This window comes from Diplotaxodon limnothrissa, linkage group LG13, assembly GCF_057381915.1.
Source record: "Diplotaxodon limnothrissa isolate DT_005_m linkage group LG13, D_limnothrissa_male_GT1.1, whole genome shotgun sequence".
Taxonomy (NCBI): Eukaryota; Metazoa; Chordata; class Actinopteri; order Cichliformes; family Cichlidae; genus Diplotaxodon; species Diplotaxodon limnothrissa.
In genome coordinates, this window is record NC_140608.1 from 1901999 (window position 1) to 1927084 (window position 25086).

At 40.1% G+C, this 25086-nt stretch overlaps 2 protein-coding genes across 2 annotated transcripts; one reads left to right on the forward strand and one right to left on the reverse strand.

The window, feature by feature from the left end:
* Window positions 1-10534: 10534 nt before the first annotated feature.
* On the forward strand, window positions 10535-18050 carry zc3h15 (zinc finger CCCH-type containing 15). The gene is made up of 11 exons (XM_085369004.1): window positions 10535-10728; window positions 12413-12514; window positions 12687-12798; window positions 12898-13050; window positions 13639-13730; window positions 14072-14254; window positions 15478-15558; window positions 15729-15794; window positions 15892-15999; window positions 16815-16950; window positions 17080-18050. Exons 1-11 carry the CDS (start codon window positions 10654-10656, stop codon window positions 17271-17273), a joined length of 1302 nt encoding a protein of 433 aa, XP_085225130.1. The 5' UTR covers window positions 10535-10653; the 3' UTR covers window positions 17274-18050.
* Window positions 18051-18849: 799 nt separating this feature from the next.
* Window positions 18850-25057, reverse strand: rbm45 (RNA binding motif protein 45). Its single transcript, XM_085369005.1, has 11 exons — window positions 24772-25057; window positions 24284-24406; window positions 23785-23911; window positions 23486-23611; window positions 23205-23375; window positions 22558-22687; window positions 21540-21630; window positions 21090-21247; window positions 20743-20818; window positions 20513-20652; window positions 18850-19360 (listed from the first exon to the last, which is right to left on the reverse strand). The coding sequence occupies exons 1-10, from the start codon at window positions 25045-25047 to the stop codon at window positions 20536-20538; spliced, it is 1395 nt and encodes a 464-aa protein (XP_085225131.1). The 5' UTR covers window positions 25048-25057; the 3' UTR covers window positions 18850-19360; window positions 20513-20535.
* Window positions 25058-25086: the final 29 nt, after the last annotated feature.

The following is a 25086-nucleotide window of genomic DNA, read 5'->3' on the forward strand; positions in this document are numbered from 1 at the left end:
GATATCGTAACAATTTACAAGCATCTCGAGGGGCTTTATATTGTAAAGTAGAGACCCTATAATATTAGAATTTTTAAAAAATTCTGATTTTTATTCTTTTTTCTCCAGGATAATCAATGCTTTTAATTCATGAAAATGTGAATTATATGGACGAGGTGGACTACATGCATTTTGTATGGCTGATTTGATCTTGATCCAATTCTAAATGTTTAATTTTGTTTTAATTTGCACTAAATGTTTTCTAAATAAGTCAATGTATATACAAAACGAATCCCTGTGATCTAAAAGTTCAGGCTTCATACTGCTCTAAATGCTTTGTTTCAGGGAAGTTTTCCTCCTATTCCAGGGTCTGTATGATGTTAGTCAGAGGGAATATCCCTACTACGCTTCTCAGGCACACAACCTTGCCTGTGAGCAAAGAAGCCCTACACAATCTATTGTCCAGCCAATCAGAAGAGCTGCCCTGAGGACCAGTAAAATATTAATAAGGATTATTTTGATGCAAAGACACTCTAAAAACTTCAAGAATAAAAATATTAAGGCTAATAATAAAACAGGACTACGCAGTGTGTCCACATTTAAAGAGGCAACATCTCAAATCACCTTCACTTTCACTGCGTGTGTTTGAATTCGCAAGTATTCAGACTAGATTAATTGTTTTTAATAAAACAGGAAGTGAGAACAGAGACACATGAATAAACTTGAGGATAGACCAGTAAACAAATAAGTAAATAACATAAACTCAAATACTAAGGCTAAATTATAATAAAACTAAAGCTTCCAAACATGCTGAAGAAAACACGAAGGTCAAAAAGCAAAACTATAACACCAAACAAAGAATTCACCATCAGAGGTTCAAAAGCCCACAGTTGAACCTGGGATCATAACACAAAGATTTTAAACTAAGAAATAAAGAACAAAGATTGGACATATGAGGGACAATATGGTGCTTTGTAGCTGTAGCTGGTTACTAATGGACATTCCAGGCTCTGATTTTGTTGGTACATGTACCTAAATATGTGAGTCAATTATGTTTTCTTTTCCAGTGGTACCTTATTAAATTGCTTGCTCTATTTATCATTCTTAGTTCACCAGTCATCGCTACAGGTCTTTGAAGTTCACTGACATGTCACTGTGGTGTCCGGTCCCATGTAGCTCTTGGTGTCTTCCTGTTTGAATGCACCTTGATGCTGTGTTCAAACTGACTGCATTAAAAGGGCCATCCTTTCAGAAAAAGAACGCACACACAGGTCAAAGGGAACAAAAGTCAAACTTTATTATTACTGAAAACCCACAGTGTAAGCAAGCAACAGCAAACTAATCTTCCAGTTAAAACAGGAAATGACCAAAAGATAAATAACAGAAACTGTGACAGAAAGACTAATATTAAAGATGACTAACAAAGGTCTGTGCCTGGAATAACAGGGAAGTAAGGAAAGTCATGATAATTGAGAAACCAACATCATGCAGCAATAGCCCTTCAACCACGTATTCCTGACCGACAAGACTTTTTTACCAGAAAGTTGATTTTTTATCATTTAAATCATTATTTTAACATTTAAAGATAAAATAACTGCACAACTGATAACTGTCTAGAGCTGCTGTATTTTAGCCTCTGATAAGCCTTCACTGATCCGTTAGTCATACTGGACTTTGGTTTTCATATCTCACCTATCTCTGAAATAACACGCTTCCTCAATCAATTTTGGGGTGTCTAACTTTCAAATTTCATTTGAAATCAAAAAATAGTTTGTGGTACTGCTTAGATAAGAGTGGTTTGGACATGTGAGGACCTCTAATCTATCCAACCTTACACTGTGGAAAATTCAGAGCTAGCTTTGATATATGTCCTGTGTGCTGCGGTTAGATGGCTGTTCAGCAGGTTTTTCCCTTTAATTTTCACCTCATCGGGGAGCTTGGACAGAAAACGTCTCTTATCACCTGTTTTAATGCAACATGTGAAGTTAGACTAAAAGAGAAACTTGCCATCCAGCAGCATGAAAGTGGCACGCACACACACACACACACCTGAATGCTCACACAGGTACTAACATAACCTCACAAAGAAACAGATACATGCATTCCCACATCCATTACACAGAGAGTCAATAAAGAAGCACACACAGGCCAGGGGGGAGGGCTGGGGAGACACAGAACTGAAACACATGCACTCATGCAGTGCACCACTGGGGGTTCGATCGCCTCTCTATGTCAAATCAGTGCATTCCTTATTAAAGGTCCTTTTCTTCTCTCCCCTCTTCTTTTCTCCATCCCCTTTTTTCCTCTCCTTTTCCCTCCTGTCTTTGCATCCTCTTCCTCCCCCCTTCCCTCTCCCTCTTTCCCTTTCCATTCCTCTCTTCCCTCCCTCCCACTCCTCTGTCAGAGAGCAGATCTGCCTGAATAATTTCTTCCCCCTGGACCAGCTCTGCTCTTTAATTCATGAGCCAGAGCGCAAGAGTGTGTGTGTATATATGTGTGTGTGTGAGAGAGAGAGAGACCGAGAGCGAGCGAGAGCGACAGTGTTTCAGTGTTTGTGCGATTGTGTCAGAGAATGTGTGTGTTTGTGTGTCAGCAAGTGAGAGAACAAAAAAGAGAGCTAGTGACAGAAAGTGTGACACCGGCTGTGTGTGTGAGCAAGTTTCTTTTTCTTTTTTCATTTGAAATTTCACAAAATGTAATTGTGGTGTTTTGTGGTTCCCGTATCTTCATTTGTGTGCATTTGCATGGCGACAGCACGTGCACCAATAGCCATGCATATGTGCATGTGGGTGTGCATGCATATGTGTGCAGTGATCTTCTTCAACCGCTGAAAGTCTATTTTTAACTTCAGGATGAAGCTGGCTCAGAGTCATTTAGGACCGACTCCTTTGAATGAATCGCTTGCTTCCATTCAACATTAAGCTCCTTCCACTTCTTCCCAGATAAATCATTTACTTCTTTGCCACTCTCAGAAATTAATCTTTTAGCTCTTTCCGAACACTTCCAAATTAATTATTTGGTTTATTTCAGTTGTTCTAAATTGAGCCATTTAGCTGATTGCAAATCTTAACTGAAACGCTCAGATCATTAACACGGAGTTCATTTCAACTCTAATCAAAATAGTTGGAGTTGAGCTGCATGCTTCTCACACAAGACGTGACTGGACTCCAGAAGAGCATCGCTCCCTTTATTTATTCCAAGTTTAAACAGTTTATGCTTGTAAATTATCCTCCATGTTGTTTTAATAAAAACAAAAGAATATTAAAAAGCAGGCATGCCTGCAAGGCTTGGACAAGCTGTGACTGGCAGCAGGTGAAATGTTCATCTGTATTCTTTTATTGGCAATAACAAGAGTCTCACTCATGGAACTGAAAGTGATTTACAGGTTTCATTTCAAGCTGCAATAAATTTGTCCTTACTGTCTGAATTTCACCTGTTAATATTTCAGAAACACAGTTTATTAAGTCCTTAACTTGTAACAATTCGCCGAGCGAACGTGACACGACTCCTAACTATAATAGTGCTGAGCTTTACTGCCAGCAATCATCTGCTGGTAGGTGGAAAATATATATATATCTCTTTTTTTTGCCAAGTGGCAGATATCTAATTTTGGAATGAAAGTCTTCATTTTTTATTTGAAGTCTAATTATCTCTGGGAGTTTGTAATCTCTGAACATTCTGCTATAATAATCTGAGTTTTTATTGTGTGACTTCTTCTCTTGATTTTTCATATTCTTTACTAAACAGTTGCTGAGTTTTAAGCATTAACTTTATAGAAAGACATTTAGTTATCTGTTAAATAGGTTTAATCTTTGAGATGATGTACAGTATTGAGTGGTAACTGATTAAAATTAATTCCACATTATCCATTCACATGTGTGAAACATTTTGTAGTATCTTTACACCCCGTTCATTTTCAGTGCATGTCAGTGTTTTTTTATTATTTAATCCCCATAAGGTGAATTGCGTCCAACAGAGTTTGCCCTGTTGTGGGTGTTAAATTTCCATTTCTTCCAAGTCATATCTCACCCCCGTTTTGGCTAAACATTTGGTGGGAGATGAGAAAAAGGGCTAATATCTGCGCTTGTATTACTTTTAAAAATGACGGCAAAATGAAATTATTTAAATTTCACTTGAAACTGTCTTTTTTTAAGGGATTAACAAATTTTTTTAACATAGATCTTCCTGCAGTGATGGAACCAAATGCAGTCTTGAAAGCGAGTGCAAATGATTCTTGCAGGTGCCCTAAGTTTTGATGGTTATGTATGAACTTCCTGCACAGAGGCAGTGCTGAAACAAACCTTGTTACTACACCCTCTGAAGCATTATTATTATGTCATCATTCTAATAATGTATGTAATGTGTGACCAGTAAGTGGTAATGTTATCCAGAAGGATTTAAACCTCAAATGCAGAACACTGAAAAAGGTCAGTAGTTTTAATGAGCAATTCTCTGAGCAACAAGAGCGGGGAATACTTGCAGGTAAACAGTGAAACAGATTAGGTAAGTAATCTTTCTGGTAAGCTGATCATTCACAAGCTGCAGGGGACTTGGACAAGTTTCTAAATAAGCAGGTAAGTATACTTTAGGCAGGGGGCAAACACTGTTACTGCAGTTTTCCTCTCTTTCCTCAGGCTAAGGTTTCCAATATTTGAGTCCTCAGAGTAGAGATGTTACAGCAGCAAGGGCAGTGAGAGCGGGTGAGGCACACTCTCCAGGTGGGCAGACAAGTACAAGGTCCATGAGGATACAAACAAGCAGGTAAGCGCCATGCTAACGTATGCATAGGTTAAAAATCTGGCAACAGGTGGTGGTGGAAGCCAGCTTTAAACACTGGTGCGCCTGCCCTGGGTTTCCTGACACCATGCTCAGCACTGAAACAGACTGGTTAACTCACAACATTGCCTCCAGTCACATGGATAGGAGAGAGAAAGAGAAACAGACAGGCGCCACACCTGGAAGACTGTGACAGTAAGACTGTATGTGTCCCTATTTTTTTTTATCATGTGTAATTGAGGCTAATGTAGCATTTACTTAAAGACTTACAAAGACATCAAATTAAGTTTGAGGATAAAGTTTAAACTTCTAAAGTTAAACCTTTTCTTGAGATATTTCTCAGGCGGTGGAGTTCAAGCTCAGCTCCAAAACCTAAACACTATCATTTTCATTTTGTGAGCACTTTAAAAGACTTCTTATCTGATTTTTTTTCTGTTTTTTTACTGATAATGTGCTACGGTTTAAAGCCATGAACACTACTCTGTCTAATCCTTTGACTTTCCCCACCAATGTTCTCACTCATTCATTCATGTTTCCAGTTATCAGGCAGTAAACCCCCACCTTCCAATCTTCCCTGAAACGACTGAGTGCGGTTCAATTCAATATTTATTGTCCCCTGAGATGAATATGGTTTGCAGATGGAGTTAACAATAAAATAATGAAATAGGAATACACAATAAAAAGGCACAGAAGGAATGCAATAAAATGTAGGAATGAGTAAAATCACAAAAACAACCAACAGTTTTATGCCACACAGGCAAGCATGAGATGATAAAACCCTGCAGGGAGTCAATAGCCGAAATGCTGAAAACCTAAAATCGGTTATCAGTGCTGCTGGTGCTTCTGCTAAAATGAATTGGTGGTAGCACTTATGACTGACAGTAATAGGTTTACAAACAACTTTATCCAATTGTGAGAAGAAGCCTGCGTATTTTTCCTGCAGTGAGTGAATAATGGGACAGCTAGTTAGAGAAAAATCCTGCTGAAAATAGTTTAACATGTTTTAAAAATAGCTACTGGTAAATATCTCAAATGTTTCGAGCCCATCTTCTTGTTTGGTGTTCTGTTTTTCCATAAATCACTCCAGATATTTCCAGTGTAGCTACACTGATATTGAAACTTAAAAGCACTACAATTGCAGTCCCACATTCTTCAGTTATCTGAAACATCAACAGTAAGCTAAACATCCTGTTTTGGTGTCAGTCCCTTGGGATTAGCGAGCAAAGCGCTCCTTTCTAGACTCTTCATTTTGCACCGACTTTCAACTCTCACACGGCGGGACAGAAATCCACCACGAGAGCAGGAATACACAGCAATCTCTCCACCGACAGTAGCCTCAAGGGACCTGAGTACAATGCATGCAGCAGACGAGTTGTGTTATCAGTAAAAGGATACGATTCTCCCCTTTTCCCAGATAAAAAAAAGCACCGTCTCTCGCTATCACTCTTGCTACTGCTATTGGTTATTACCTGAACACAGAGCATAAAGCTAAATACAACAAGTTCACATCTGTTCTCTTGGGACTGTCAGAATTGTAAGAAACCATCTTCTGAAGTAAATGTAGACAAGGCAGGTTGAGGGGAATGTGCATTACACCAAAAAGAAAAAAAAGAGAGGAACTTTAGCACTGAATAAGTCCTGGGTTGCGGGGAGCACCGCGGGATGATGGGATCTCAGCAGTGTGCAGAGAAAAAAGCCCTGAGGTGATGGGTGGTCAAGGTCTTTATGCAGCAGAACACTTTTCCCCAATCTACAGTGGAGTTACATGTTTTTGCTTTTGGAGCAGGAGGTTGCCTGGGTGGGCCTGGCTGGAGATTATCGTTCCTGCCCTTTTCTTCGCCCCTGGTGTCGTGCAGCACCTTGATGGGGAGCAGCTGACAGCCGATGACCTGCTCAGCAAGTTAGCGGTACAGACAAGGTGCTGCAGTTTGTCCTTGGAAGCAGGAGGAGGCTGAGGCAGACTGAATGCCAGGATGCTTTTGATTATTGCCTCAGAAAAATGAGACGGTTACAGGTTGCGCAGTGTCAAGTTTTCTCGGCTACCATGGGAAGAAGATCGACTGTTGTGCTTTCTTAATTAGGCCGGAGATGTTTTCTTTCCATCTGCAGGCATCTCTGGATTCAAGTGCATTCGAGTGTGTGCTTCAGTGTGTGTGTGTGTGTGTGTGTGTGTGTGTGTGTGTGTGTGTGTGTGTGTGTGTGTGCGTGTGCGCGTGACATAATGCCCTCTGCAGAGAGGATCGATGTTTGTATGAATATGAAGAGCGAGGTTATAGGGAAAATGCTCTTCTAGCAGATATAGTGATTTATTATACTCCACTCAGAGAGACAAAGACGTTCAGAGAGAAAGAAAAAAGGAGGCGCAAGAGAAAGAAACACACAGGGAAAGTTTGCTTGAGGCAATATTACCAGCCTCTGTTGTCTTAAAATCTAGCCTTCAGCCATGCAGTCAGCGGTAGTGTCAATATAGGTTATTGTATGCACACACTCGCGCACACATAGACGCACACATATTTGCAAGGTGGAAAAGCGCCATGCATGATAAGTGTGTTAGAAATAAAAAGTCTCCGCATTGCATGGAATAAAATAAAGTTGCAGCAGAGCATGCGAGCAGAGAGAAATGTCTGGTAACACATGGCTTGATAACACATTTTCAGCCAAGGATGCTGTTACTAGAGTTAATTCATTGTCTCACTCTGGGACTCATTAAAGTGCACAACTAGTACTGCCATTATAAGAGCACCCAAACTGAGTAAATGTTGTCCCTTACCCTTGAAAACCAGGACTCATTAAAAGACATGAGCGCAAATGAGAGCCCAAAAGGAGCAGGCATGTGTGACCCATTTTGGCTCTTGTCTGTGCCTCGGTTTCTTGTGCGACACATACACACATTTGCACACACACACGTTCTGAACAGTGAAGTGGCCGATGAACCGAGGCATGATGTGGATGAAGGCCACACATTTCAAATGTGCCAAACCAATTCACATTAGTAACTTAAGTGAAATCTAATTAAATCAAGTTAAATCAGCAGCTGAAGCGGTAAAACCCCTGCTGGTTAGTTCTCCACCTTGCAGCGATGACAAAGGGGTGCTTTTCTTTCTTTTCTTCTACAAATGCACCCAACTGTAGCTTTGTTCCTGCTCTTTCTCTTCTTTTTGTGCTTCCTATAATTTTCCTCACAGCAAACCACAGAGGGTTTGCAGATAGGGGCTGATCCATTACTCAGCCAGTAAAAGTCATACCAAAGTTGAAATTAATTGACTAGTGGTCTAATCAAACGGTGAAAAAAAAGAGTAAAATGCTAATAAAACAGTCTTATTTTCAGTGGCCAGATGGTGGCTCTCTAATAACCTTTTTTATCTACCGCCTATGATAGAAACACACATCTCCTTTCTGCTGATTTCTCAGTACCCGTGTAATCAAATACTCCAAAGTCATTCAACCAAACTCCAATTTAGGCATGTGGTCCTTCTCAAGTCTCCTGAGTTGAGCCACTTCTTGATCTTTTGGTTGCTGTTTGAGGCTGCAACATTAATCTGTCAAAAGAAACTGTAAAGTAAGTACTCTCTCATAGTGGCCTCATTATATCACCTCACCTTGCAGGCAGCATTTCAAATAATTTTGAAGATGTTTTTGTAATAACTAAATACTTGTAACACTGCAGATCTGTTTTCCTCATTATCCAGTTAGTTTTCCAAAACACAGAAAGTCCGTGCCCTCAAATAATTCTGGGCTCTCTAACAATATATGTCTGAATTTTGTTTACACTTGACCGTTAAATGAGTGAGGTCCTCTTTTCTTAATGTACAACTTCTTGAAGCGTCTTGCTTCAGCTGACATATATTGCAATACTGACACCAGATGGTTAAATCTTATAACTGCAATCAAATGGCTTCAAACCCGGTATCATAGTCTGCAGTATATGCACACTGAAACTTGTGAGTAGGAGCCAGATGCAGACACTCAGGTCCTGAGCCTGTTCTTGTTTCTGATGGTGAGACACGGCTGAAATGAACTGCATAAGACGAGACACAGGAAGTGAAACCAAAGGTAAAGCATGAGTAACAGTAAACTCACAAAATAAAGCAGGAGGTGAAAAGAAAACATACTGGGAAAATAAAGACTTAATACAAATTGATACAAAAGAAATGACACGAGGACCAGTGTTGGTCAAGTTACTTGAAAAAAGTAATCAGTAACTAATTACTGATTACTTCCCCAAAAAAGTAATCCCGTTACTTTACTGATTACATATTTTAAAAAGTAATTAATTACTTAGTTACTTTTTAAAAACACGATTTACAACCTGAATAGGTGATAAAGCAATAGATCTTTTAGCCCAATTTTACTTTTTCTGCATAATCCATCATACAAAATGTAATCAAATGGAAAAGTCTCTTTTTAAAACTTGTTTTATTAGTTTTAATCTTTTAACTTTATGCATCAACCAAAAATTTAATTATATGCAACATTCTCTGACTGGAAGAAATTTGTTTAACATTTAAACTTATTTTCTGCACATTCCAGCACATAAAATATACATTTTTGTGTGTTTACACTCACTCTTTCAAATAGATGCAAGTAAAACACAGCAGAAAATAAATAACATCAAAGACTAGCGGTCCTGTTGCTCTATTTTCACCTGTAAAGCAGGAGTGGGGTAGGCGGAGGTTTACCCTGGTGCAGGTGTGCCGCAGCGGTCAGTTGAAGAATCCGCGAGTTTCTCTGTGAGTTTCCCATTACGTGGTAGCGCACTCCCGGTGCTTGCTTGGAAGTTTAGGGGTGGGGGGGGTTCGCTGTAAAAAGAAGTTTTCTTCCCACGCACAATGTACACTAATGCTTTTGTCACTTTTTATGGAATCAAACTCAAAGTAAGGTCAGTACTTCCAAGCTTTAAATGCTGCACGCTCATACTCTCTCCTGCACTCGATATATGATCCACTGTTGATCTGCACACAGCTGTTGTCACGAACGGCGCACTCGCTTACATCACTGTCATGAGACATTCTCGCAAAAAAAATCATGGTTTTAGTAACGCAGTAACGCAGCGTTCCTACGGGAAAGTAACGGTAATCTAATTACCGTTTTTGTAATAGTAATCCCTTACTTTACTCATTACCTGAAAAAAGCAATCAGATTACAGTAACCATCTCTGCTGAGGACAAGCAACTAGTTTGTGAACACTCTGGGAACTTTGCTCTGGATGGTTCACCCCAGGTATTTAAACTCTACCTTCACTGCATCTGCTCTCTGCAGCTTCACTGTTACACCTGTCTTCCTGTCATCCACACACATCTTTTACAGACTTTCATTCCTCTTCTCTCCAAAGCATACCTCCCCCTCTCCAGACTCTTCAGCCTGCTACCTTATATCACTATAGATCACAGTGTTGTCTGCAAACATTGCAGTCCATGGACACTCGTGCCTGACCGCAACTGTAAACCTGTCCATCATCACTGCAAACAAGAATGGGCTCAGAGCTGATCCCTAAATTAATCCTACCCGCACCTTAAATACATCTTACCATCTCACCATGTCTTCATACATGTCCTGCACCACCACTGTAAGAAGAAGAAGAAGAAGAGGAAGAAGAGCCTTATGTTTGACACCCCTGAACTAGACGTGTTTTGCAATTTCCTTAGGGATTACATAATTTCCTTAGGGATTAATAAAGTATTCTGAGTCTGATTTTTCTACAGACTACAGTACCCATCCTGCCTCTCGGGGTGCGTGTTGACGTCACAGAACATCAACAACTCACATGTGGCCTAGAAGGCGCTGTTGCGGTGCTAGCAACAAGCGGGTAATGTGGAGCTGACTCCCCTGCAAAATCACCATATTAATAAAGATATTGAACAGCTTCACGCATTTTGAGAGAGCTGTACCTGAGCCGGCATGCCTCCGAAGAAACCCGCCCAGCCCGGGGGAAATAAAAAAACTCAGGAGAAGAAAAAGGAAAAGATTATTGAGGTAAAAGTTACACGAGTTAGCGTGTCGTTGATTAACCCTAGCTGATAAGCTAGCATACGGCTAACCCAGGCTATCGCAAGTGCTGACAGGTGAATCGTAAAGTTGTTCTGGCCTCTGGGCAGTTGTCAGTGCCTTCTAATTGTTCGGTCCATATTTCCATAGTTAGTAGTATTCTACTAAAGGCCCCTTCGGGTATAGTTAAACCTAAAGCTAGCTGACTCTCGACGAAGGCATGCAGCTAACCGATAAAGCTAAGCTGCTATCAGGGCCGTCCCGCCGCATGAGCAAGTGTCCACAGTTATTGCTTTAAGGTTAATATCCCCTGTTGAAGACGCATGTAAGAATTACAAACATTATGTTAAAGCTTATGTAGTGTTTTATGAGGTTTTATTCATGGTTTTAAACACAAACGGGCACGAAGGCGCAGAGTGAAAGGCCTGTTTTCTGACCGGCCTCAGGACTGCTCAGGAAACACATTTCAGTCTGTTTCAGTGATGTAAACGGGCTAGAAATGAGTAATTTCAAGCTCAATTTGTGTGTATTTAGTTTTTTACTGAAACAACACTTAATGTTATCAGCGTCTTCCGGTCGCTTACATGTTTTCTGTTGTGGTTAAGTTTAGCAGCGGGAATTTCAAGTAAATTTTGAAAGGGGCGCAGTTTGTGCTCGAAGTTTTTAACATGCAACTTCATAATTCAGTTTCCTTAACACCAGACAAGCAACTCTTGCTTTCAGTTGCAAAGTTTTTAATTTTACAACAGAAAATGGTGTTGAGCCAGGCTGTAGGTGTGACTTTTGTTGTTGGTAAAATAACTATTTAAACACATAGATGAGCCACATATTGCACTCTTGGTTCAATACCACCTGTTAAAATCAAAGCCTACTGTTATGGTGGATGATAAATTGGGCCTGTGGGTTTTTAATAAAGAATGAACGTGAACTAAATAAAGATGAAACTTGGGATGAGTGCTGCAGGCAAGGTAGTGCCTAAATAAAACATTTAGACAGAGCGATACAGTGCCGCAGAAGGCCAACCATAGCCTTCAGTTCTAATCGCTGTGAAAATTACCCTGAGTAATGATGTTTAGTGAGCTAATTTTTTATCATAGCTGTATGTCAGATTTTGAACAAGTGTGTCAGTATTTGTTGAATTAGACATGCATTTATGATCTGTTCCTTGTCGATAGTCTAACTTTTCACAGACTTGGTCTGCTGAGACAAATTTTGGTTTCTCTGAAATCCCTGACCACTGGCCTCATGTTGCTGTTAGTCAAACGAAAGAGAACAGATGCATCAGCATTATTTTAAAGGATCTATGCAATAAAAGCAAACTTGGAGGTTATGCTTTGCATAATGAGCCTAACAAGACTGAACCAAGACTACAATCTCGGTTTTGGTTGTGTGATAATTTTTGCTGTGATATGTGCAAAAGAAAATCAATTCACTCATTCTTTAAGCGATCTTAAAACTTTAGAGTTTTCACCTGACTAGCACACTTCAACTAGGTATGGATGGAAAAGTGAACCATGGCCTGATATTGCAGATGTGTCAAGTGGATTTCACTGTACTCCTTGTTGTTGTGATGTAACACTCACTCAGGCTTTGTGTTTGGAATTGTATTATAAAAGTGACAATTAATAAAGATTTGTTTGGGCTCTTGTGTTTGTTTGTTTGTTTTTTGTAGGATAAGACATTTGGCTTAAAGAACAAAAAAGGGGCCAAGCAGCAGAAGTACATCAAGAATGTTACTCAGCAAGTCAAATATGGACAACAAAGTGCCAGACAGGTTGGCGAACTGTTCTTGCCTTCTGTATTTCTTTCTGCCTTCATCCTTGTGTATCTTCTTAATCCTTAAGCCAAACATTCTTCTCTTACTTTTGCTCACTCTACTTGCTGTCTTCCTTAAATCTTTTGTAAGTAAGATAATCTTTAAATGTGGCTGAATTTGTCGTGTTTAGATTGCCCAGGCTGAGGCAGAAAAGACCACCAAGAAGAATGATAAGAAGAAAGAGCTGGATGAACTCAATGAGCTTTTTAAACCCGTAGTTGTTGCTCAGAAAGTCAGCAAAGGTAACACACAGCATGTGACACACAGGAGATGAATCATTTGATGTGTTAAATTTGATAAGAAAAGATGATTGATCTTTTTTCTCTCTTTATTTCCTGCAGGTGTTGATCCAAAATCAGTGTTGTGTGCGTTCTTTAAGCAGGGTCAGTGTACTAAAGGAGACAAGTGCAAGTTCAGCCATGATCTATCCATGGAGAGGAAATGTGAAAAGAGAAGCGTCTATGTAGACGAAAGAGATGAAGACCTGGAGAAAGGTTGGTAGACATCACAGTTAACCTGTACATATTGAAAGGGGGGTTATTGCTGCATGATATCAACATCTGCATCATGATTTCTCTTAGCAAATCTGTTTATCATTTTATATTATTCAGATAAATTAAGAAGACAACCATCTGCTAAATATGTAAACAGCTTGATTTGATATTTAGTTATGATTACATGGGTCTTAAGCCTACTTTATGGCAGCTTTGTTTATTTTTCCTGAATAAAATAGTCAATATTTTCCCCTGTAATGCAAATAAACCTCATTCTGAGTTTATTTCAACTACTGATATCTGGACTTAAAATTCAATGATGAACACTTCATTAAATTAACCAGGCCTTTGCCTTATCTCCTTTATTGACTTTACCTGGACGGGTGGTCCATCATGCCTACCATGTTTGTTTGTTTTTCCTTTGAAAATTAACTGAAAGTTCTGCTACGTCTTACTATCTTAGAGCCCCATCCTTGTACAAAAAAGGCCAATGTGAGCTATTTTTATGAGCTACAGGAGAGGGTGTTGGGCATTTTAGTGATTTGAATTCATACCCCATGCTGAAAGACTGTGATGTGCTGCTTTCAGACACTATGGAGAACTGGGATGAGAAGAAACTAGAGGAAGTCGTCAACAAAAAACACGGAGAAGCTGAGAAGAAGAAAGCCAAAACACAAATCGTAAGTCTGTTAATTAGTGAATGAAGACAAGGAGCTAGATATTTGCTGGTCGTCTGTGTTTTCATCAGGTGGTTTAATGAGAGTGTGGGAAACGGACTTGTTTGTGTGGTAAGGTGAAATGCAGGGAGTTCAGGATGTTTGCTGGATAAAGAAGAAGCAGAGAAAACCAAATCTAGGGAAAAAAATGTGCTTTTTTCCTCTCAGTTTGTTCCCAAGAGTCTTTTGGCTCTAAACAAAATTCCTCAAAGACAGTCCATCTAACAGTTCAGTCAACTAATACCAATAATAATACACGATTTTGTCTGCTTTACTGTTGCTAACTCACACTTGTTTGTCTGCAGGTGTGTAAGTACTTCTTGGAGGCCATAGAAAACAATAAGTACGGCTGGTTCTGGGTGTGTCCCGCAGGGGGCGACAATTGTATGTACCGGCATGCTCTGCCTCCCGGTTTTGTACTGAAAAAAGACAAGAAGAAGGAGGAGACAGAGGAAGAGATCTCGTTGGAGGAACTTATAGAGAGTGAGGTAAGGATAACTACAACAGCGTGCTTTAGGGAACCTTTGAGGTGAGTAACAGCAGCACAGAGTTCAACTATTGAATGAGATGGACTGGAAGGTGTAAAAGTGAGGCTGCTGTCTTGGGTATTGCTGATATGCAAACCGTTTTTACCATAGACAACTTTGCACTTTTCTCCTTTAACTTCAAAAGGCTGGCTCAGCCTGGTGTGGAGGTTCACGTACCAAACCAAACAGAAGCTGTGAAACCTTTATGTGGGTGCTGAGTGATTAAATGCCTCAACTAATGCTCCAAGTAGGCAGGTCAATAGGAGAGCGGTAGTCCCAGGGTCCACTGGTCAGTTGTTGCTCGATATGGTCCCATTAGACCAAATTGTCATTGGTTATACAATTACTAGTGTTACTTACAATATAAGAAACAAATCGTCTGGGATTGAGCCATTGTATTTTTTGCAGCTAGAGGAACAGACTGGAACCACTTTGATCCAGACTGATTGACACCATGTTGAAGAAGTCACTGCATTTTGTTAAAACTTTATAGCAGTTTCTGTTGAAATCATGTTGGACAGTTTAACTATTAAAAAAATGCCATCTGAAACAGAAAGCTAAGTTGTCTGTGTTTAGAGCTTCTGCAAACATTCACGTCTCCAGCTTAAAGCTTTACGTGTGAATGTTATCACTACTGGTGTTTCTGTAATGGCACACACATCACAACCAATAGCAGCAGCCTCACCTAGTCCAAGCTGAGTGCAAACATGTATCTGAATCGGTTATGATTTCTTAAGAAAAGTACGTTTCAAATAGTTTAGTCCAGACAGATGAGATTACGTATCATTGCAGACATCTAGACATTTAGTGACAGCAGTGCTAATAAATGTGAGCAAACTATGTGACCTCTGCAGGGTAGTGGAACGATGTTTAAACATGAATACAAAACTGCTTAATATAAATTGGTGTCGCGGTCAGTGCTGCTGTTTTGGATTATTTTTGAATGTGTTACTTAGGATGTTTGCTAACAATTCAACATATGTAATTATGAAAGTAAACTATTTCTACTCAGTATTGAAAAACAGCAAAACTTGCTGTTAAGAGAGGACATAAGCTAAGACTGAGATATTATAATTGAATGCTAAGAAATGTCTCTGTCTTCAGATGTTGTGGCCTCATGCTGTTACCTCAAATTAATTAATTTAAGTGCGGAAACTGAGATTTCTTTCTTTGTCTCTCTCCAGCGTGCAGCTCTGGGTCCAAATGTCACTCGGATAACTCTGGAGACTTTCCTGGCTTGGAAGAAAAGGAAAAGGCAGGAGAAGGTTGGACACATTCAAACATTGTAGTAACATCAGGTTGTCAGAGCCAAGTCCCCACTTTTTCCCTGATATTATTAAAGACTTGATTCCTCGGGGGGTTTTCAATGACTGAAATCATTAAAGCTTTTTCAAATATTTTTGTCAAGATATACTTGATGCTTTTGTTTTATCAGGTGGACAAAGCAAGGGAGGAAATGGAGAAGAAGAAGGCTGACTTTAAGGCTGGCAAATCTCTGGTGGTGAGTGCAGTGGTTGTGAAATTTCACCTTGGCAGCGGTGCCGAAGCAAAAATGTCCAAACGCAATTTGTATTATTATCTGTATTAATTATCTGCAGGTGAGCGGCCGTGAGGTGTTCGAATTCCGCCCAGAGCTGGTTGATGATGACGATGATGAAGCTGACGACACTAGATATGCCGACGAAGAAGAAGAGGAGGAGGAAGAGGTAATTGTGAAATTTCCAGCAATTGCATAATGCAATAAACTCACAGATTTGGTTGGAGGCAGTTTGAAAGAAGCTCTGTGTTTTAGAATAGACAAAAACCTCCCACAGTCTTGTTTTTCTGTAGTCTGTGAGTTTATATTGATTTCAGCTCTGTGGCTCTCACACTTGAAATGAGATGTCCCCGCACAATAACCTGTGTTTGGTGTCTAATATAGTTTGCGTTGTTGGTATGAAATATAAATGTTTTGATGTTGGCATGCAGTGTGTTGGTGTTACCACTTCAAGCGATTTATTTTAGTTTCTCTGTGAGGTCAGTGTAGTCAGGCAGATATGTTAAGGTACTGATTTATACTGGAGAACAAGCATTCAAATATGAAGCCAGTATTTCAGTATTTTATAGCTGGTGAAAAAAGACTTATAGGTGAATAAATATTAATATTACTGATAGTATTAATGATAGTTGAACCTTCTTACCAGTGATTGGTTGAGCCATGCACATCTGTACCACATATCGAGACAATGTCAGTGTTTTCTTTAGTTAAATCCACACATGCAAGTCTCCCAAAATTCCCTTTTTGACAGTTGTCTTATTGTTGCTTTTCCAATGTAGTCACAATGGTTTATGCTTCCTAGCTAGACTAGTATTCAGATATTTTCTAATTTTATGGAAAAGGAAAAATGTATACATCAAAGATAAGAATTTTAATATTACTTTTTTTTCTTGCAATTTTATTTGGACACTAGAGTTTTTTAAAATTCACATTTCCAGCCCTTCCACGTTTTTTCTTTTCTTTCTTTCTTCTTTTAAATTTCAGATTGATACTACAGACATCCAGGACATAGACTTATCTCGCTTTGTTCCACAAGAGGTCGACAACACAGGTATTACTGTAGCATCCATGGACCGGTTCACCTCTAGGAATAAGACAGAGACGACGGAATCAGACGACGGTGAGAGAAAAAACACACTGGTCAAAGTTTATCCCTTTTTTGTAAGAGAACAAACACAGTACTTCTGAGTACTTCTGATGAACAAACGTCAGCTGTGTGAGTAGCATTTTTTTCCCCTCCTGCTTGCAGAGGAACAGCTGAACGGAGCTTGTGGTGGCGCCGAGGCCAACGGGCTTTCAGAGGAAGAGGGCGGAGGGGAGGATGGAGGAGGGGAGGATGAAGAGGAAGAGGAAGAGGAAGTACCGGTAGATGAAAACCTGTTCACGGGAGAAGATCTGGAGGAGCTCGATGAAGAACTCAACACACTGGCGCTGGAAGACTGATGAGGAGGGAGCAGGAGGTAGAAGTCAGATGGACTAAGTGGCAAAGGGATGGACTGATGGATGCATGGAGCTAAACATCAAAGAGACCAGACGTTTGAATGATTTTAAGTTTCAGAGACTCCAGTAATAAAGCCTGATTATATCTTGACATCACTGCCTGTCTCTGCCCTCTGTTTTCACCGTACATCATTCTGTCCTCTGGGTGTCCAAATTTCCACGGCAGGGCCAACTCCACGCATCTCTGCTGAGGAGAACTTTGCTGTGGTTGCACACTTTTTGTTGCTTTACAAACTTGATGGCTTACACTGACATTTGGTAAATTAGGCTTCAAGTGTTTCTCTACTTGATCAGTAAAATATTGAATATATTGATTTAAGGGAAGTGTATCAGATTTAAAATTAAAGAGCTATACCTGTTAGACTGTATTATTAAACCAGACTTCAGTGGCGAAGAAGTTATACAAGTGGAAGGTGAACACAACTCACCTGCTCTCATGCCAAAAAGCTTTAGTTAGGAGATGCACTTTTGTGATTAAAGTAGATTCAAGATTTCAAGATTGTTTTCCCTTCAACAGATCCACTATTTCATTTAGCTGAGGTCACAGCTCTGCTGAAAAAATCTCTTATTTTTAGTAAAAAAATGTTTGAAGGAAAGGTCCAAACTGAGCTTCTTAAATGTCAGCTCCCTGATCTGAGACCAGATTTGTTCCCAGTGCCAGCCTGGTATTGTAAATAATGTTCTCATGAGTTGCCTAAAAATAAAATAAAATTACTGTACATCCAGTGTCCGTCTCTTTTTGGATGCCATTGCTAAATAGCTTGATGCTGTCCCTTTTCTGTTTAACACCCATATTTCAGTGATTGTTGTCTGCTCCCCTCCTGTTGTGTACCATAAAATAAAAGCAGTGTATTTTCAGTGATTCAGGGTCAGCTTTACCTTTTTAGACCCTCTCTCTGGGCTAGGACCGGGATAACACACAACCAGCGCCAATGCTGAGAAGAAAAAAAGATTTGGAGCTCTGTAAACCAACCACCTCCACTCTCAAAGTCTGTGGCCCCAACCAGTGGTTTTAAAGTTGATTAGTAGAGTTATACTTTATGCCAAACCCACTCAGTTATTTATAATATCTATATGTTGAAATCCAAGATTGCTCTTAAGCCAGAACAGGAGACTAGATAAAGCGCTAATTAAGAAAACATGTATTTCTGAAAATGCAACCTAAGTAAAAATCCACCCAGGTTTTTAGTGTCAGATATATGCACATGGGTGAATAGCCAAGTCAAACAGGGCTTCCCCCTTTAGAGCATCAGAGGGACACTGCAAAGACAAGTACAACAGAAGGAAATGAAGACCCAGTATCCAGATGGTCTCTGGGTCATCATCACATATTTTTTTAAAAACTACAAACTGAATGCATGACCTTTTAATTTAGCAAGCTTCTTAGCATAACAGGAGAAATGATGGTTTTATAATTTATTTTTTATTAGCTGTTCAGTTAATATGTTGTAAAAGAAGAGATGAGACAGACAATGTGTTCAACTATATTTTTATTGACCAAAAAAAAAAGTTTCACAGTCATTCAAATCACCACCTTTTAACCGAGACCTGCACAGGCTACAGAGCGTACCATCAGACAAATAAGGAGGACCAGATGTGAACTACAAACTGTCCACATCCAGCTTTATAAAGCCTGTTTTTCACAGCTTATCAGTAAACTGCAGCCTCCTGCCTGCAGATTTTCATGAAGTAAAATGCTGCGCACTGCCCGAACCATGAGACTTCTCACGTCAGCGTTTCTTAAATAATCTGTTAAATCAAAGAGCAGTGTCGAGGCTGACATTTTGCACTTAGAAAGCACGAAAGTATGACACTGACCACAAACTACACAATTGCTATTCACAGACTGTTTACGATTAAGACTTCAGTTTATTAGTGTTATAACACTGGAGCGTCCTATCAGTGAGTCGCTGCAAGGTCACTGACCGGGAGTAAGGTCAGACAGGTGTCAAAGGTCGTGTCAGAGGTCGGGAGAAGGTCTTGATATCGGTCTGTCAGGTCAGGTGTCATTGTGTCATGGCAACAGTCGCCTGGGGAACAAGAAGCTGCAGTGTTATTCACAGGAAGAGAAACGACTGTCATCAGAAACTTCTTGACATCTTGTTAGAGTGTCGCTTTTGTGACTCATGAGGAGAGAGCTTCACAGGAGTGCACAGGTGGGTGACGTGAAGGAGCTCTCACACAGTTTAAGTTGCAAATAAATCATAAAGAGCCTTCGCTGTGGGTAACATCGAGGTTAAATATTCTAAACTAATAACCTGCAATGGAAGCAGAGTAGGGGTGCAAAGCTTGATGTATAATGATAGAACTTTCTAATGATATGATTAATAAATACTCTTTTACTACTTTGAATTCTTTTAGCTTATAATCAGGCTTTGAAAGCCTTCAACACAATTTGAAGACTCTGATCTGTGTTTTTTTGCTTTACTGACCAGACTTAGTATTGCAAGAACACTTATGTACAACACATGCTGTGACATTGCTAATATATCAGGAAAAATCCAGAAAGTTGGTGTTTCCTAGTGTTTTATTTCATAAATACTTTGTTGTCTGTGTAGTGCTTCCTAACGTTTTCTTTTTGCACGTCTACCTGCCTCCATGATACCACCTGTTGGATCAGACATCACAGCACTGCAGAACTTTCTTCCTTGTGAACTGATGAAGTAGCACTGGTCCTTTGTAGTTGGTTAGCCTGCCTACACACTGAGCCTTTCTTGTCGCTGAACAGACCCTGACAGGTGATGTAGAAAGCCAAGAGTTACGCTTGTTTCCCACTATTACGCAGCTGAGATTTGAACTCCCAGATTACTTCAAGCCGTCACCTCACACTGTCCCTGATCCTTTCCCTTTTTGTACTTATTGTGTTTATATGCTTCATTTTTGATCTTTTGTCGACGTTTGTTAAGAGCGTCTTTACTTTGTGGTCAGTCAACACATATACCCGAAGCATCTGACACTAGAGCACACACACACACACACACACACACACACACGTGTTGGATTAAATAAATCAGAATTCCTAATCAAAAATATAAGAAATTATTCTCATTGGCAGTGTGTCTGATATTTTCTTAAACAAACATGTAAACAGACAAATTACGTGTACAGTGTATATATTTTGTTGCCAAAATACTTCCAATTGCACATACTGGTGAGCCTGCAGTAGAAGACTGCACACTTACCACTGGTTCGTGTCATGTAGGCTTCAGTAGGTACGAGGACGTTTATGAGATTCCTCTCTGGGAGGATCAGCCAGCATCACCTTCATCTTTACCCCGTTAACGACGCGTCCGTGGAGCGCTGCCATGGCCTCGTCCGCACACTGACAGAGATGAAGAAGAGTTTGAAGTTTACTTACATTCTATTCCTTCATTAATAAAACCCACAAGTTTATCCTCAATCTGAGCTTTACCTGTTTATCTGCATACTTCATGTATCCAACTTTCCTCCCTGGAACCAAGTGGACTTCAATGAGGGAGCCAAAGCGACTAGACAGACAGACACAGGGAGGCACAGACGAACAAATAACATTTAATTGTAAAGCAGGAACATTTGCTAATTCTGTCTGTTTGGTTTAATAGCAGCTTTACTCTGTTATTTAAGAGCACTTAGCCTGATGTTATCATCCACAGCAGTTTGCACTGATTGAGCCAAGAGTCGTGATCAAGCAGACCTTTAACCGTCCCGGTAATGCACTGGTTTTTTTTGTTTTGTTTGTTTTTTACTTTTAGTGATTGAGTCAGACCACAGGGCACTTACCAAAAAACATCCTCCAACACATCGGGGGGCAGCGGGGAGGGGCTGAACACGACAAACAGCCGCTCCTTGGTTTTGCTCTCAGGCGGAGCAAGCTTCTTCAGCGACGGCAGGTTGGCGTCGGTCTGAATTCGAGAAACTGACGAGACAACAGAGAAGCCCTGGTACATACCAACACAGAGAACACAGGATCAGTAATTTAAATGTCACATACTGTTCACACACTGCATATCCCTCAGAAAAGGAGATTCTAGGTTTGATCTGTTGAACTACTTTTAATCTTTATGTGAGCACAGATTTTTAAAAGATCAGCTAATAAGAATTAAAATATAGCTTTTTTAGAAATTTTCTTATTATCATTGCTAAAAAAAAACATCTGAAATGTAAATAAAATGTGCAGAGTAACAAGACCTGACACAATTTTGTAAATCAGATGTTGAATTAATGACTCACAGGTTTCATCACTTGGCTGCTGGATGGTCCGTTCCAGACCGCTGACATCATCTGTGCTGCAACAAACTGCATGGCCATCCGACCTACAGGACTACACACAACAGCAAACATACAGGCTGTTTCCAGCTGTGGACACGATGGGAAAATTAAGTCTGCCTCAAGCACCCAGCACAGAGGTGCACTGGTCGCTTGTAGGGCTTCGTCTACATGTTATAGCTAAATATAATCACAAGGGGGCAGTGTTAAAACTCTGTGCAGCAACTATAATGAGAGCGACTCTTTTTCATCTTTGTGATGTTAAAGACAGAAGGTGTTTAGAAGAAGAGTGTTTAAAACACTGTGTACTGTGTAGTAGTGCATGCTACTTTAATCTCTGATGGCTTTTTGTGCTTCTTCCTGTGTTGCGCTGTATTCTACTGATGTGTAATTTTCATGTTCAAGCCAACTTGAACAGGAAAGGAAACACTGGTCCTACATTGCATAGTTAGAGACGCTGAGGCATAGCATATTGAGAAACAGCAGGGGGAATGACAGCTGTGCATCTCAGCCCCAGTTCACTGTCACTATATAGTCCACAAGCACCAAATTTAATATCCTGGCCAAGTTAACTAGATCCATATTGTTCAGGATCGTCTTCTGCCTGTTCTTCTGATGTCTTTTACTAGAGAGAGTGTGAAGTTCATGAATAATGTGAGTGTGTATCGCTAACAGCTTTGAGATCACGTAATATTTAAAAAGGCAGTCACGGCACTCTGAAAAAACACTGCCCGGTCACTACAACCCACAGGGGACAACTTTCACCTGTGAATATTTAACAACAAATAAAATGTGGCCAAGAAGGCATGCAGACAAGGTCGCAGTTAATTATCAGTGGCATTTTCGTTCCTATCTTTTAATTTATGGATATATTAACTTTAAAGGGTTTTTCTTCTCTGAGGCTCCAGTAATTTGTGACCCTTCTGCAGGCTCAAAGTTAAACATATACTGTTGTGTAGTTATGTGTGCATTGTGTGTATACCTGCCGCGGTCCTCGCCGTCGTCAACAAAATTTACAACCAGTCTGTTTCCAGGTGGATATTCAAAGCCATTTAGCTTTTCTCTGGCATAAAGTGCTGACCCAAGATTGCTGTAGCGAATCAAAGCATGGCCTGGAGGCAGGTGACACACAGCAAAGAAAAGGTCAGAGTGGAATATTTTACAGTCATCAAAATAGAATGGACCACATCAACATCCACAGAGAACCGATACTGCAAACTAGAGTAAAGCTGATGTAGTGTGTAAAATAACCATCAGCTCCATCCAGTTTTTCAAATGTGAGGGTTTGCTCCTTTTAGCCATCTCATATAATCACAAATACAATATTTTTAGTCACTCTGTCACACTAAGAAAACATTCATGATTAAAATCTTGTCACATCTGTAGAGGATTAAATTGATAACATTGGTGGCTCTATGTTCTGTAAGAGCTTACTTTGAGGTTACTGTTCCCAACAATCTGCTCAGTGTTTAGTGATTCCTTGGCCCAACAGGTGAAGTTGGACAGTTACCGTCCCTGAGCCTCATTCTGCAGATGGTTCGTGTTAAAAGGGTTTTTTTTCTCCTCAATGCAACAGATTCTGACTGGTGTAACATGTTGGAGGTATATAAATAACATTGAACTGTTAACCTTTGTTCATTCCATAGGCATCCCTCTGCAGCTCGCAGTACTCCATGCCAGGTATAATGTCAAAAAGAGAAAAAATCTGCTCTTGATTGAGTGCAATGCGCGTGGACACAATGAGACAGCGTGTGAAATCACCGTGGCGGTAATCTATGACTGTGTAGTTCCCAGGGTCGCCTATACAGAGAAGAAGGACACCAGGGTCAGTACCAAGACAGAGGATAATACTAAGACCTTTACCCTTTCCTTCCTATGGTAGTAAATTCTGATGACAAAGAAACTCATACCCAACGTGTACTGGTTCATGGATTCAGAGCCGCCAGCATAATCATTTCTGGCTGCTGCTCCTCCAGAGCTGTAATCTTCTGTTGCTGTCGATTTGCTTCGAGGCTCAGCCAGAATGGCCCTGTAGGCTAATAACATCATTTCCACAGTTTTAAATCATAAACATAACCTTTACTAAGTGTTAACAGAAGTGAGAAGTCACCACAGCTGTAACCGTTCACCAACCATTCTGTATATTTGATGTTCATACAGCTGCTTCTACCAGGATTAATGAACAAGTAAATGAGTTTGGCAGACCTACCTTTGTCGCAGTTCTCTATGGCGAGGGCAGCTTGGGAGGGTTTGTAGTACCTTACGTAGCCGAGGCCTTTACTTTCTCCTGTAAACTTGTTTTTGATGATCACACAATACTCAATATCCCCATACTCCTGCAAAACAGAAAACAGAAAGAATCTAAATGAGCATTTAGGGGTGTCAGTGAGTTCTAGAGAGCCTCAATTAAGATGGCCTAAAAGAACACACTATATACGCTAAGCATAAGTGGTCTGTATATAGTTAAAGCATGTTTTTTGTTCTTACTTAACAGAAGTTTATGCATTTTTAGGCCATTTGATAGACAAATATAAATATATTTAGCTTAGAGCAAAATACTTTAATCACAGTCCTGGTGTAGGTTCTGTGGTAGATGGCCAAAACCTCTGTGCGTGAGCACAAAAATATTTTTCATAAAGGAAACACAATACTGACATTAAAACACAGGCAAACATAGAGCTGCAGAACCACAAAAGAAGAAGTATTACTTTGAATGTTTCTTTGAGGTCCTCTTCTGAGAAGGATTTGGGGATCATGACAAAAATCCTGGTCAGCTCCTCATCCTCAACATCTCTGTGTCTCGTTGATGACCGTGACTGGGCTATAAATACCTGAAGAGCCAACATTTGCAAACAAAGAGACACAAATTATGCATTAAAATAGCGGACGATACACGTTAATTGTATATTTTCGAAGAAGAATCGCAACTATGATATTTTCTTATGTAAAGTTAAGAATAAGATTTATCCCTCGCCAATAAATATTCCATGTTTTGTCTTCTCAGTTCCAAATATTTAAAATTTAAACAGCATTTTGCACAGAAGAGTGAGATTGTAGATAATTAAGGTTCCGTGAACTGAAAGCAGCTAACGATCACGCCCCTTTAGCTTGCTAGCTATACGCATATTATAAATCGACCGTCTGAACTGAAGCAGACAAAATATAATCTTTTTGGAGACCTAACCATTGACATTACCTTCACAGGTTTAGTCCCTTCCACCAGGACTTTTCCGTGCATTTCTTCCATGGCCAAGCAGGCCTGAGAAGACTTGGCAAACTTTATGTAGGCAATGCCTTTGGACTCCTTTGTCTGCTTGTCTTTGACAACCCAGACCCCCTGAATGTCCCCAAACACGTAGAAGCTTTCCCGCAGCTCATCTTCAGTGATGGACCGACTCGTCACCACGAACAGTCGGCTGTTGGGAGGATCGTCGAGGTTTTCGGGCACCTGTTTGGAGGGATACTCCTCCATCTTCGCTTCCCTGTAAACACTAGTGATGTGTCGGTCGCG